Genomic DNA, 12,394 nt, shown 5'->3' with positions numbered 1-12,394 from the left:
GATTTGCGCGTAACACCCGCCATCCACGGCTTAATGGGCATTTCTGCACTTCTCCAGTTTGCCCATGACATTATTCAGTTGTTTGCTGTTTTTCTTCCTTGGGGAAGAACCACAGTGGGTTCCATAATAACGCGTTGCAGTCGCATATAGGCTATAATAACGCACAAAACACCCCTTGGAGAAGTGTGGGAATGCCATCCCCCGCACCAGCACTACACCTATGGTCCGCTCTTAGAGTGTTTCTGCTCAGTGGTTTGCGGTAGATAGTGCTATAGACATCTGTGTTTATTTTTATAGATGTAAGGTTGAGAAAGTTGATGTTGTTGTTGATTAATCTTTCTTCCCAGAACCCCATCAAACAAGCCGGGGCAAATGCACTGCCCATACTTACACCTCGCCTCTGCAGATAGTAGCCTACGAACCTGCATTATTGGAAATAGTTTTTGGAAATAACTATTTCCGTGAGGGTCAATCAAAATTAATTGTCTGTCACTCACTGTCTTCACTGTTTGACTCTGAAGAAGACGCTGCTCGCGTCGAAACGTCAGTTTTTGTACCTTATTAAATTTGTTTGCCAGTGATTTCGTGTGCTCCAGTCATCTCTACCTTTCCACTATTCTGTCCTCATCCGAGAGCACCGATCTCCCCTTGTGGAGTAGTCTCTTAAAACAGACTGTCTCATCTACATCCGGCGAATGCATACAGTCTGTACGTTACACCCCCAGAACATGCACAAGGAAGTTGGGAAAAACCTTCAGACAGGAAAGAAGTTCGACGGAATCCGACCAATCACGACACGTGTGTCCACGAAAAATGCGGCATATTGGATTTTGATTGGACTAATGAGCGGAAGACCCGCCTTTCTGTGATTCTGATTGGACTAATGAGCGGAAAACCCACCTTTCTACTTCCCATTCCGGTTGGTGCATGATTCTCCCCCACGAAGTACAGAGACTACTTGTGGAGGGGCTGAAGCGCAAGAGATTCCTTCTACAACTTTAGTTAGGCTACTCTTTTTTTGTGTTTGTTCTGATGCATTTGTCCTGATGATGAATCAGCTACAACTTCCTCCATATATCTGTTGTTTGAACACATTGAGTTATAATATGAATGGAGGGAGTGTCCCTATCTCCTCCCTGTATGTTCTTTTGAAGCCAAAATCCGGCCAGATCACTGAACCAGAGTCTGCGCAGTAGCGCCCTTGATTGAGAACCTCTGAGAGCTCCACGCCCCTCTGAACTTTCTTATGTAGAGCTACTGTTTCTAGAATGCACACAGTGCGTTGTGTATTTATATACAGTCTAGCTCTGTAAATATGACAATTTAAGTTGTAATATTTTTTGTCTCGCCAAAAGTAACCAGGAAGATTCCCACTATGAGATCAGTTTATCAAAATGACGCCTGTACGAAAATCTGATTTTGGTTGTCGGAGATTTCAGGCCTCCCGGTCTGCTGCTGACTGCTGCTGTGCTCTCAGCGCTCTCAGCGCGGGCCGGAAGTGGAGGCAGGCCGCCTCATTGGGTGTTGCTGTGTTGACTAAGCTAGCCTAATGTTTTCGTGGCATTTTGATTAACTTTATGATTTAATTCCTTTTGGAGTTGGACAACCTGGTCAGTTCTGAAAATATGTGTCTTATTATTGTGTTATTCCAGCTATCGTTATCGGTTGTTAAGTTATAGTAATATTAAAAACAGCCGACTACCGCAAGCAGCTAACGCCATTGCTAGTCTGCATGTTAAAACCATTGTGTACGTATAACGTAGCTGGAGTAACTCATAAAACAGATATTTTCTGAACTTACTTCAGTCCCCAACCAACGTTAATTCCTCAAGGACAAAACATTTGCTTTCATTCCTCAAAACAATGTTCTTTTTATTGGGGTCCATTGATGTCTTGTAGCCAGCACAGCCAACCATGAGCAACCCGACTTCCAGGGAGCGTTAGATAACATGAAGCCGTGTGTCTTCTTTATATGACGATAGATCTATTATGTGCAGAGCCTGTCCAGCCAATGACGGCTTGAGACTGGCTGCCACAGCTGTCAATCATCCATTTTTATCCCTTTTTATATGTCAAATAACTACTTAAAAACAAACTGATCAGAAAAATGACCACTTGCACAGGCATTAGCATGATAATGACTATCTAAAATGATACGAACCACCTTTGGAAAAAAATTATCTGATGTTTACTGTGAATATTTCGGTTGTGATTTTCTCATCCACTAAAATGGGAGGCGGGCCTTGTGACCTAATACTGGATTCAGCCGTAAGGGCGGCGATCTAACATGCAGCGGCTTCACTAAACGGGACCTCAAGTGGCGTCCATCTTTATATAAGTCGATGTTTGAACATGATAACAAAGACACATTGATAACAAACACCAAGTCACTGATATGGCCATTTTATTTGTGAGAATTTTATTTTGAAGGCTACGGCGCATAACCGGAAACGCATTTGTTAGTCTCTGCTAACTTGCCGCAGCTGAAGTTGATTTGGAAAAACATGTGGGGGAGGACTGCATAGACATATATAAGGCTAGATGGCTTAAGGCGGAGTCACCAGCGTCGTTGAAGCGCCGCCATCTTGCTACGGCAGGCTTTCTGGTACGTTCTCTGGTAGCTGTTGGAGGGTGCACAGACAAAAATACTCATAACTTGCTGAAATCTTGACGGATTTACAAACGGTTTGGTTTATTACAAGCATATTCCGTTCCCGAGATATGGCAACAACAAAACAAAAAAACACTAAAAACACTATATTTTTGATGGGCTCCAAATTACACCAAAATTATACCGAAGCATCTATGCCATGAGAGGGATTCAGGCACAAAGTTTCATGCAGTTTCATCCATTTCCCTAGGAGTTATGATCATCTGATGTGATAATACTAACCCAACAACAGATGCTCATAGCTCCTAGCAAAATGGATGAAACTGCATGAAACTAGGTGCGTGAATTCATCTCATGATGATGATGCTTCAGTTTAAGTTTGGTGTAATTTGGAGCCAAAAATAATAATAAAATGTTAGCGTTTTTTTAACCCATAGATATATATAAAGCTGTGGTGCCGTAGCAAGATGGCCACCATGCGACGACGTCGCTCTCCATTGACCGGCAGCGCGGGTAAGCCATCTAGCCTTTATATATGTCTATGGAGGACTGAAGGAGTTTGGCACCGCCCTGCAAAGCCCGGCTCTTTCCTTCCTCATTCAGGTCCGCAAAGAAGGTTTATATACGGAAGCTGTCTGACGTTCTGCATCAGTTTGTCTTTGCTTTGACAGAAAACACATTGAAAAAATGAGTGGGCGTGGAAAAGGAGGAAAGGGACTCGGAAAAGGAGGCGCCAAGCGTCACCGTAAAGTTCTTCGTGATAACATCCAGGGAATCACCAAGCCCGCTATCCGCCGTCTGGCTCGCCGCGGCGGAGTGAAGCGTATCTCCGGTCTGATCTACGAGGAGACCCGCGGGGTGCTCAAAGTCTTCCTGGAGAACGTCATCCGTGATGCCGTCACCTACACCGAGCACGCCAAGAGAAAGACCGTCACTGCCATGGATGTGGTGTATGCTCTGAAGAGGCAGGGCCGCACTCTGTACGGCTTCGGAGGTTAACTTCATTTACCGACCAACAAAACAACACAAAGGCTCTTTTAAGAGCCGCCCAATTTCTCTAAGCAAAGAGTCTATTCCCGTTTCCTCTGAGTTGTGTTGTACGCTAACTATGTACATTTTAACACTGTTTTGCAACTGAAAAATAAAATGTAGCAGCCGCTAATGGGTTAATCTGAAATATAACTGCGTTGAATAGTAAACTACAGCTCTGCTGGGTGAATAGCGACCTGCCTACAATAATAATAATATAATAAACTATATAGCACTTTTCAAAACAAATGTTACAAAGTGCTTAACAGGCAATAAAAATACATACGAGTACAGTAATGCAGGTGAAGGGATAGCAATGGTGGGCCGTTCAAAACCATCAGACACAGTTAAAACAATATAATACTATGCTGATTGTGAGATTATCAAATCAAGGTTATTATTGTGGTTAACTCAATCTGCTCTAGCTGTTTTAGATACACCCCCCTTCTGATAGCCCCTTCTTTTTTCTTAATTGTTTTCCAAAAGTAGCAGAGGGAATGCATTACATGTTAAGTGGGAACATGTGAGGTTATTATTATTAGACCAGGGCTAGATCTATATAGCCTATAAGGTTACTTCACTATTATTAGATCTGTCCATAAAGTAGGCTACATCGATGACAGCATCATAGTGTTAAGACTACTTATCTTGTGATAGCTATTGTTCTGTTTCAAAAGGTCTAAATGGGACCATGCTTCAGCTTAGGAAAACCATATCACACATTTTTTAATAACAACACATAGCCTCGTCATAGTAGCCTACTGTATTTTGAGTTTTGTTCTGTTTTTGTAATTTTTTTTGTAAACCCCTCTGAGTCCTTTCTCTCGAAATGAAGATGTTCAGAAAGCGGAAAATATATAATAGAGCAAAGGTCCACAACAGACTTGTATTAGTTTGTGAAATGCACTTCATTCAGTTTCTGAAGAGAATAATGAAGGATGTTGGAACAATAGTCAGAGTCCGCGCGCGGGAAGTGAAAATACAAATCTGGAGCTCAACCAATCAGAATACACACGGGCAGCCGCTCGTGCAGCCGAGTCGACAGGCACGCGCCGAAAGTCAGCCAGTCACAGGCGGGGAACCGCATAGTGCTATTTGCATCAGCTGCCTATAAATAGGGTGCTTCTGTTAAACGGACTTCATTCTCTGCTACCGAGAAGTCGTCAGCATGCCTGAAGCCGCGAAGCCCGCCCCCAAGAAAGGCTCCAAGAAAGCCGTCACCAAGACCGCTGCCAAGGGCGGCAAGAAGCGCAGAAAGAGCAGGAAGGAGAGCTACGCCATCTACGTGTACAAGGTGCTGAAGCAGGTCCATCCTGACACCGGCATCTCCTCCAAGGCCATGGGCATCATGAACTCCTTTGTCAACGACATCTTTGAGCGCATCGCCGGTGAGGCGTCTCGCCTGGCTCACTACAACAAGCGTCGCACCATCACCTCCAGGGAGATCCAGACCGCCGTGCGTCTGCTGCTGCCCGGTGAGCTGGCCAAGCACGCCGTGTCCGAGGGCACCAAGGCCGTCACCAAGTACACCAGCTCCAAGTAAACCGCTTGTAGATACATCCACCCAAAGGTCCTTTTAAGGGCCACACACTACTTCCACAAAGAGCTTAATCATTGTTCACCTTCTCTGTAACCAACAGATTATTAATGCTTTTTACATGTAGCGTTGCCGTTGGACTAATGTGATAGTGTCACACTCTAAAAGCCTTTCATAATGGCACGACATGGCTCATGGTGTTCCTTCCAAATACTGGGTCATCAACCAAAATAAAGCCACATGTCTATCTACTGACCTCTACATTTAAAGTGAGTTGTTGCTATTTGTTTTAATGCCTAACCTTACCTGCACACCAGAGCAATCCGCTCCTATGACATGTTTTGCTGCTGGAAACCCTTATCCACCAGTTGCAGTGAATCAGTCTACAATAACTATGTTGATTGGAAACTCCATTTCCCATGATGCGTCCATCTTCTCCCCTACCCAGTATGTGAGGCATCTACTGTGTGAACCATACTGGACACATCTAGTCTTTTTTTCCCCCATACTAGACACATCTGATAATTCGTAAGGGCACTCTTGTGAATTTTGTAAATGAACAAGACATGGTCTGAGCTTCGGCCTTTTAGCCCGAATATTACAAAAGACCCCACTGATTCATAACAGATCTAAAGTCATGATGTCATAGCAGTCAGGCGCACTTAGTGACAAGCAAGACAACAGTAAAACAAGTTTTTGGATTGAGTTTGGCGTCAGTGGGCTTAACCCATAAGAGAGCGAGCCTCGTATCCCCAGCGTAGCGTAGCAACAAGACCAGAAGTAACTCCAGACTCTATATAAATCCAATCATTATTGCGATGTCATCATGTCTGACATCAGTGATGTCACTCGAGCACTCGATGTCATCAGTGATGGGTGATGGTCACTGAAATGTGATGTCATCAGTGAGTGATGTCATCAGTGATGCAAAGTTGAGCAAATTGTGTACTCCGCATGCCAGTAGAGCAGCCAAGCTGGCAAGCACGCGGGGTTTCTAGTAACTGATATCTGCCATAATAGACACATCTGATAGGCCTCTAACTGATATCTGCTCAATGTGAGCTCAAATCCCTCACTACCTCCTTACACCTGTGACAGAAGACAGATCAACCACGCTCTCATAATGTATTAATAGGGTGACCAGATCCCAGCAAACCAAATGTGGGACAAAGAGTATGTTTGTGAGGGACAATGTGGGACACGTTGCCAATGCTGAGTAGGGCTGCAACTAACGATTATTTTCATTATCGATTAATCTGTCGATTATGTTAGACTAATCGATTAATCGTTTGGTCTATAAAATGTCACCTTAAATGGCAATCCTTTTCCCCCCCAAAGCCCAAGATGACCTGCTCAAATGTCTTCTTTTATCCTGACCAACAGTCCACAACCCAAAGATACCCTGTCAAGACTAAAGACATCAGAAAGCCGGAACAAGATATTAATCTGTCTGTCTGTCTGTCTGTCTGTCTGTCTGTCTGTCTGTCTGTCTGTCTCTCTCTCTCTGTCTGTCTGTCTGTCTGTCTGTCTCTCTCTCTCTCTCTCTCTCTCTCTCTCTCTCTCTCTCTCTCTCTCTCTCTCAATTCAATTCAATTCAATTCAATTCAATTCAATTCAAAGGGCTGTATTGGCATGATAAGGTGCATCTTACATTGCCAAAGCATACATTAGCAACACTTAGCAATTACAAAGAATCAAAAACAGAAAACAAGACATTTTGTTACCCAGTAACATAAATCACAAAATCTGAAGATATTCAAAGAGGAAGAGAAAAGAAAATTAAATGGAATGTGATGAGATAGAATATAATATAATACTTTTGTTGAATTGTTGACCGGAATCTATTCAGAATAATAACAGAACAGTATCTCTCTCCTATTGAGAATAAGAATACTGTTTTTTAACAGAGTCCTGATATTGTATATGATTTTACTCAGAGTTGGCTGCTTCACTGCCTGTCCTGCTCATGCAAAGATGAAAGAAGGTGTGCTCTGTTTCCAGACATATGAGACTGAAAACCACAAGTTGTTGTTGTGTGGAGCTACAAAGTTCTTTATTTTTGTTTTTTCTTTCTTATCTTTTCGTCTTCCTCACTATTTAAACAATTAAAACTGAAAAGTAAACTCATTTACCAAAATGCTAAGCAATTACATAATGCTCTGCTCATACTAGAAATGAAATCTAGGTCTACTATTTTCATCTCTATACTGCCTTACACTGTAGTTACTATGTGGTGTGCAATGTCAATATATGTCTGTGTTTAGTCTTATGTTGATGTATTTCTGTACAGTGTACGTCAGTACTTTGTACAACCCTGTACCTGTTATGTCCTACATGTTTGTATTATGTATGCATCTTCTGTGGAAAATAATTTCCTCTCTGAGGACAAATAAAGCTATATATTTATCTATCTATCTATATCTATCTACCTACCTATAATTCTCCGTTTAAATACTGAGTATTTCCATCCAGTTGTATTGGATATATTCAGATTGATTGATTGATTGATTGATTCAGTTTAACAACACCCTTTAAGAATAGATCAGTCAGCGCCTGTGCCAGCTCACCAGTCCTCACATCATACACTGAGCAGCCAGCCTGGGAACTAAGGATCTATGGATGATACTGCCAACCCCATCTCACTGCACAAAGACAGCAATAAAGTACATCAGCCTACCACTCACAAATGTTAAATATCTTGCAAAGGATACTGAGGAGACTGCATTATGGCCCAAATAGGGCAGTGAGGGACCATGGGCCGATGATATACATGACAGAGAAATACAACAGCATTCAGCTGGAACATGCATGTTGAAGTTGTGCATTCTTGGCTCGTAATAGTAGGCTACTGTCGGAGGCTATGGAGCAATATGAAAGTCATTTCTCTGTATTATGGGGGTTGTGTTCAGTGTAGTTGAATAGGTGTGTGATGCAATGGGTTGCTTTTAATTAATAATTAATTTAATTCCTCACATGGACAGTGAGCAGTATCATCACATTATTACAGAACTAAACACAACAATAGAAGGTGGAAAATAAGGCCTGTTATTCAAAGACCAGCACAGCCTGGCTGTAAAGAGTAGGCCTACTCATGGAAATATTATACTACCACAGTGCTAGTATGAAAACGTCAAATGCAAAATGATAGGCTATTTCAGTCTAGACTCTAGTGGACTCAAGCACAGCAAGTTGGATAGCACGGTATAAGTTTATTTGACAATCATATATTACATATCTCGAATGGAGAAAATACATGTTTGGCCTACATCAACATCAAACATCAAAAACATATTTTCAGTTCCATTCATCATTCACCTGAGTCACAAAGTTAATGCCTCAGGATCTCTCCCACCTAAGTCACCGCCTGCCTCAGTGTGTTTACCGACACCACAAATCTGACGATTAAAACAAAACTAATAGCAGCATTACAGTACTTTGACTTGTATTCCCTCGTCAGACATCTTTGCTTACTGTAAAACTACAGTAAAACTACTCTGTAAGTCCCGCCTCTTGGTCAGTCTGAGTTTCAGCGGCCTGTGAGCTGGTTGGCCCATCTGTTGCTCTTGACGCTGGTACATTGCTAACATAAAGCTTGCGTTTCTCCAACTCCTCCATCAGCCTTTAATGAAAAAACAAAAAAACAGTTGGTGGTGTTCATACATTGAAATAGGAAAATATTGAAAAATGTAAAGATTTTTGCCACATACCTGCGGAGCGGGTCCCTGGAATCAAGTATTCCAGTGAGCTGGTCATAGGTGAAAACCCGGCCAGAGCGCAGAAATTCATGGACATCGTCTTTTGCCTTTAAAACGACCTCATCGATGGTCTCCTTTCCTGCATCCTTCATGCAGGTACGGCGTAGGTGAACTCCGAGGGCCTGCTGTGTCTTGTGACATACAGGACAGAGGAGGAAGTGACGGTGTGCAGCACTGCAATTACAGACAAGTTTCAAGTTAGGCCTTATCCAAAACTCAGTAATGTCAGTAAGGAGGCAGAAAAAACAGACATAGACAGAGTCACACACACACACACACACACACACACACACACACACACACACACACACACACACACACACACACACACACACACACACACACACACACAGACAGACAGACAGACAGACAGGTTAGCAGGCAGACAAGCAGACAGGCAAACAGACAGACAGACAGGCCGCTCACAACCAGCTTATGAACATGACCCAGGCTACCAAATATGAAAACAAGCTTTCCTTGGAGTTTTTCAACTCAGTCCAGTCAGTGTTGACTTACCTAGCAGAAGCCATTGTAAATATCTGGAGAGGAAAGGTCTTTGGAGAATCCTTGGTCTGGAGTGAGGTTCTGGTCTTGTTTCAACTCTGAAGTGACTGAACTGATCTGACTTCTCTGTCAGTATTTATAATGAAGCTCTGACGACAGCTATCAGGAGAGAGGGGCGTGGGGGGGTGGGGGCTTACATGAATAGATGTTAATTAAGGACAGCAATCAAGTGATAATGTTGAGGGCGGAGTCTAGATTTTACTCTGGTTCAACATAAATCCATACAGGTTTTAACATGAGTTGAAATTATGAATCAGATGAATTCAAAATAACTGTTATTGTGTATGTCTAACAGTCAAATCCCAAATTTGTCAAGAAGGAAGAGCTGAAATTGAAGCATGGCCCCCAAGCAGACCGCTCGTAAATCCACCGGAGGAAAGGCTCCCAGGAAGCAGCTCGCCACCCAGGCTGCCCGTAAGAGCGCCCCGGCCACCGGCGGCGTCAAGAAGCCTCACCGTTACAGGCCCGGTAGGCTACTGCTTATAATTGGGCCAATCAGATTCTTAACACATACAAGTTTACAAGTGTTACGGATGGAAATTAGCCTCGTGCCATGTGCAACGTGTTCGAGCCTCGTGCTCGAGTCTCGTGCTAAATCCGGCAATTTTTACACTCTGATTATGTTCTTTGTGTCCATTAATTTTGCACTGTCCCGTCTAAATAAACAAATCAACTGTCAACAAGTAATACATATTTAATTAATGTTTAATGAATCATTAACGGACTGCTTATAAATAGTTTGATTGTAGATTAAATTTACCCATCACATGTAATCATGTTGAGTTGAGTTCCCTCCCCTGATATGTGAAGCACTTTGAGTGTCTAGAAAGGCGCTATATAAATCCAATCAATTATTATTATTATCACTAATAAGGACACATACGAAAGATAAACACATAAGATAAAAACAAAATCTAAAAAGATCATGAAAGATTTCAAAAACGATTCGGATAACATAAAACATGTATTTCAATTACTATCTTTGTGACCTTTATTTTGAAATTTGACTCTCTAACTCTCGGTTTCTCAGGAGTAGTTTTATTTTGAAAATCCAAAACACTGCACAGCGAAAGTGTTATTTGCTGTGTTAACTCGACACCAAAAATCTTCTGATTGGTCGAGGATCGCGAAGCTGCAACTGACCAATGAACAAGCAGCTCGAGAGGGATATAATCCGGGCTCCCGGCTGTTGTCATTCATTCTTTGATTCTATCTCAAATCATAAGAAAACACGCAAAATGAGTGGCCGAGGAAAAACCGGAGGAAAGGCTCGTGCCAAGGCAAAGACCCGCTCATCTCGTGCTGGACTCCAGTTCCCGGTCGGCCGTGTCCACAGGCTGCTGCGCAAAGGAAACTACGCCCACCGTGTCGGTGCTGGAGCCCCGGTGTATCTGGCGGCGGTGCTCGAGTATCTGACCGCTGAGATCCTGGAGTTGGCTGGAAACGCTGCCCGCGACAACAAGAAGAGCCGCATCATCCCCCGTCACCTGCAGCTGGCCGTCCGCAACGACGAGGAGCTCAACAAGCTGCTGGGCGGAGTCACCATCGCTCAGGGCGGCGTGCTGCCCAACATCCAGGCGGTGCTACTGCCCAAGAAGACCGAGAAGGCCGCCAAGAAGTAACCTGCTCCAGCTTGTCTCCACAACAAACCAACGGCTCTTTTAAGAGCCACCCACTCACTGACAAAGAGCTCTCCTTTTATCTTTACTAGTTATAAGGTCTCATATTATTACTATCATAAAGCTTTTATAATGCTGTCTGTTTGCACACGAGAACTAACATTTGCTTTGGCACCAATTGGAAAACGACTTTGAGCTATAGATTATTATAGCAGTGATGCTATTAAGTTGCTGCACTTGGTCCCAAAATTATACTTCTAAGGAATTGTTTGTTAAAATGCTCAATTAGTATTGAGCATTAGATGACATCACCGATGATGTCATCATTGCGTCGTGGGCTCCTTGGTTCGTGGGCGTCAATAGGCTACATGCACAACTTCTTTACTTCCTGAAACTAGTACAGCTTCTTTATTTCCTGTCCTACACTATTGGATGAACTGATTAATCAGGTGTGCCTGATCATTGTTGTGACTGCAGCACACCTGACATTAATCAGCTCATCCAATAGTGATGACAGGAAATAAAGAAGCTGTACTAATTTCAGGAAGTAGTGGAGTTGTGCATGTAGCCCATTGCCCCAAGAACAGGCCTGATGGTGGGCCATTACGGAGCATTTTCTACACCTTATATTTTTCATTCTGCTCTTGTTTCAAGATTTTGCATTTATGTTTAAAGAAATTCCTGAGTCGAGATGTCATAGTTTCCCATAAATGGACAGCTGACTCAGACAATACATTCAAACTCTTTATAATAGCTAGTTCTTTCTTAAAATCTGCAATTACATCATTATTATTTAGACAGCTAGTATTTAGTTTCCAAAAACCTGTCTTCTCTTGCCGAGACTCAGCAAAGCTTCAACAGCAAGATGATCGGAATTGACCAAGACTTTTGCTTGCCATATATATACATACAGTATGCATGAAGTCTATATGATAGCAAATAGACAGTTCTCATACAAGAAGCACTTTACTCTTATGTCATTTTACTTTTTATAAAAGAAGGGAGATGTAACATCCTCATTCATGCAAAGCTAGAATGGAATGTGCTCTACAGGACACCGTAGAATTGTGAGAGTGAACATGACTTTGTCTGACTGAGATGGTTGAATAAATAATGACTCACGTTGATCTCATTTAGTGGTAGTTTACAGTGTGCCAGAGGGCAAATACAACAGTGGTCTTTTTAAGCTGAAGTTACCACATCTATGGTCCATGTAAACGTGCCTACTGATATGGTCATTTTATTTGTGAGAATTTTATTTTGAAGGCAACGTCGCATA

General features: G+C 42.6%; 1 protein-coding gene and 2 pseudogenes across 3 annotated transcripts; all 3 read left to right on the top strand.

The window, feature by feature from the left end:
• Window positions 1-3,298: 3,298 nt before the first annotated feature.
• LOC310786730 (histone H4) lies at window positions 3,299-3,610 on the top strand (the record flags this gene model as incomplete). Its single annotated transcript, XM_083648005.1, has 1 exon — window positions 3,299-3,610. One exon carries the CDS (start codon window positions 3,299-3,301, stop codon window positions 3,608-3,610), a length of 312 nt encoding a protein of 103 aa, XP_083504131.1.
• A 1,198-nt stretch (window positions 3,611-4,808) lies between these two features.
• LOC310786726 (histone H2B pseudogene) lies at window positions 4,809-5,183 on the top strand (annotated as a pseudogene). The gene has a single exon. The product of its transcript is annotated as a histone H2B pseudogene (transcript).
• A 5,548-nt stretch (window positions 5,184-10,731) lies between these two features.
• On the top strand, window positions 10,732-11,118 carry LOC310786732 (histone H2A pseudogene; annotated as a pseudogene). Its single transcript has one exon. The product of its transcript is annotated as a histone H2A pseudogene (transcript).
• The last annotated feature ends 1,276 nt before the right edge of the window (window positions 11,119-12,394 follow it).

This window comes from Poromitra crassiceps, assembly GCF_964638095.1.
Source record: "Poromitra crassiceps genome assembly, chromosome: 12".
In the NCBI taxonomy this organism is placed as follows: domain Eukaryota; kingdom Metazoa; phylum Chordata; class Actinopteri; order Beryciformes; family Melamphaidae; genus Poromitra; species Poromitra crassiceps.
Note: the sequence above shows the minus strand (reverse complement) of the source record. Positions and strands in the feature narration are given on the sequence as shown.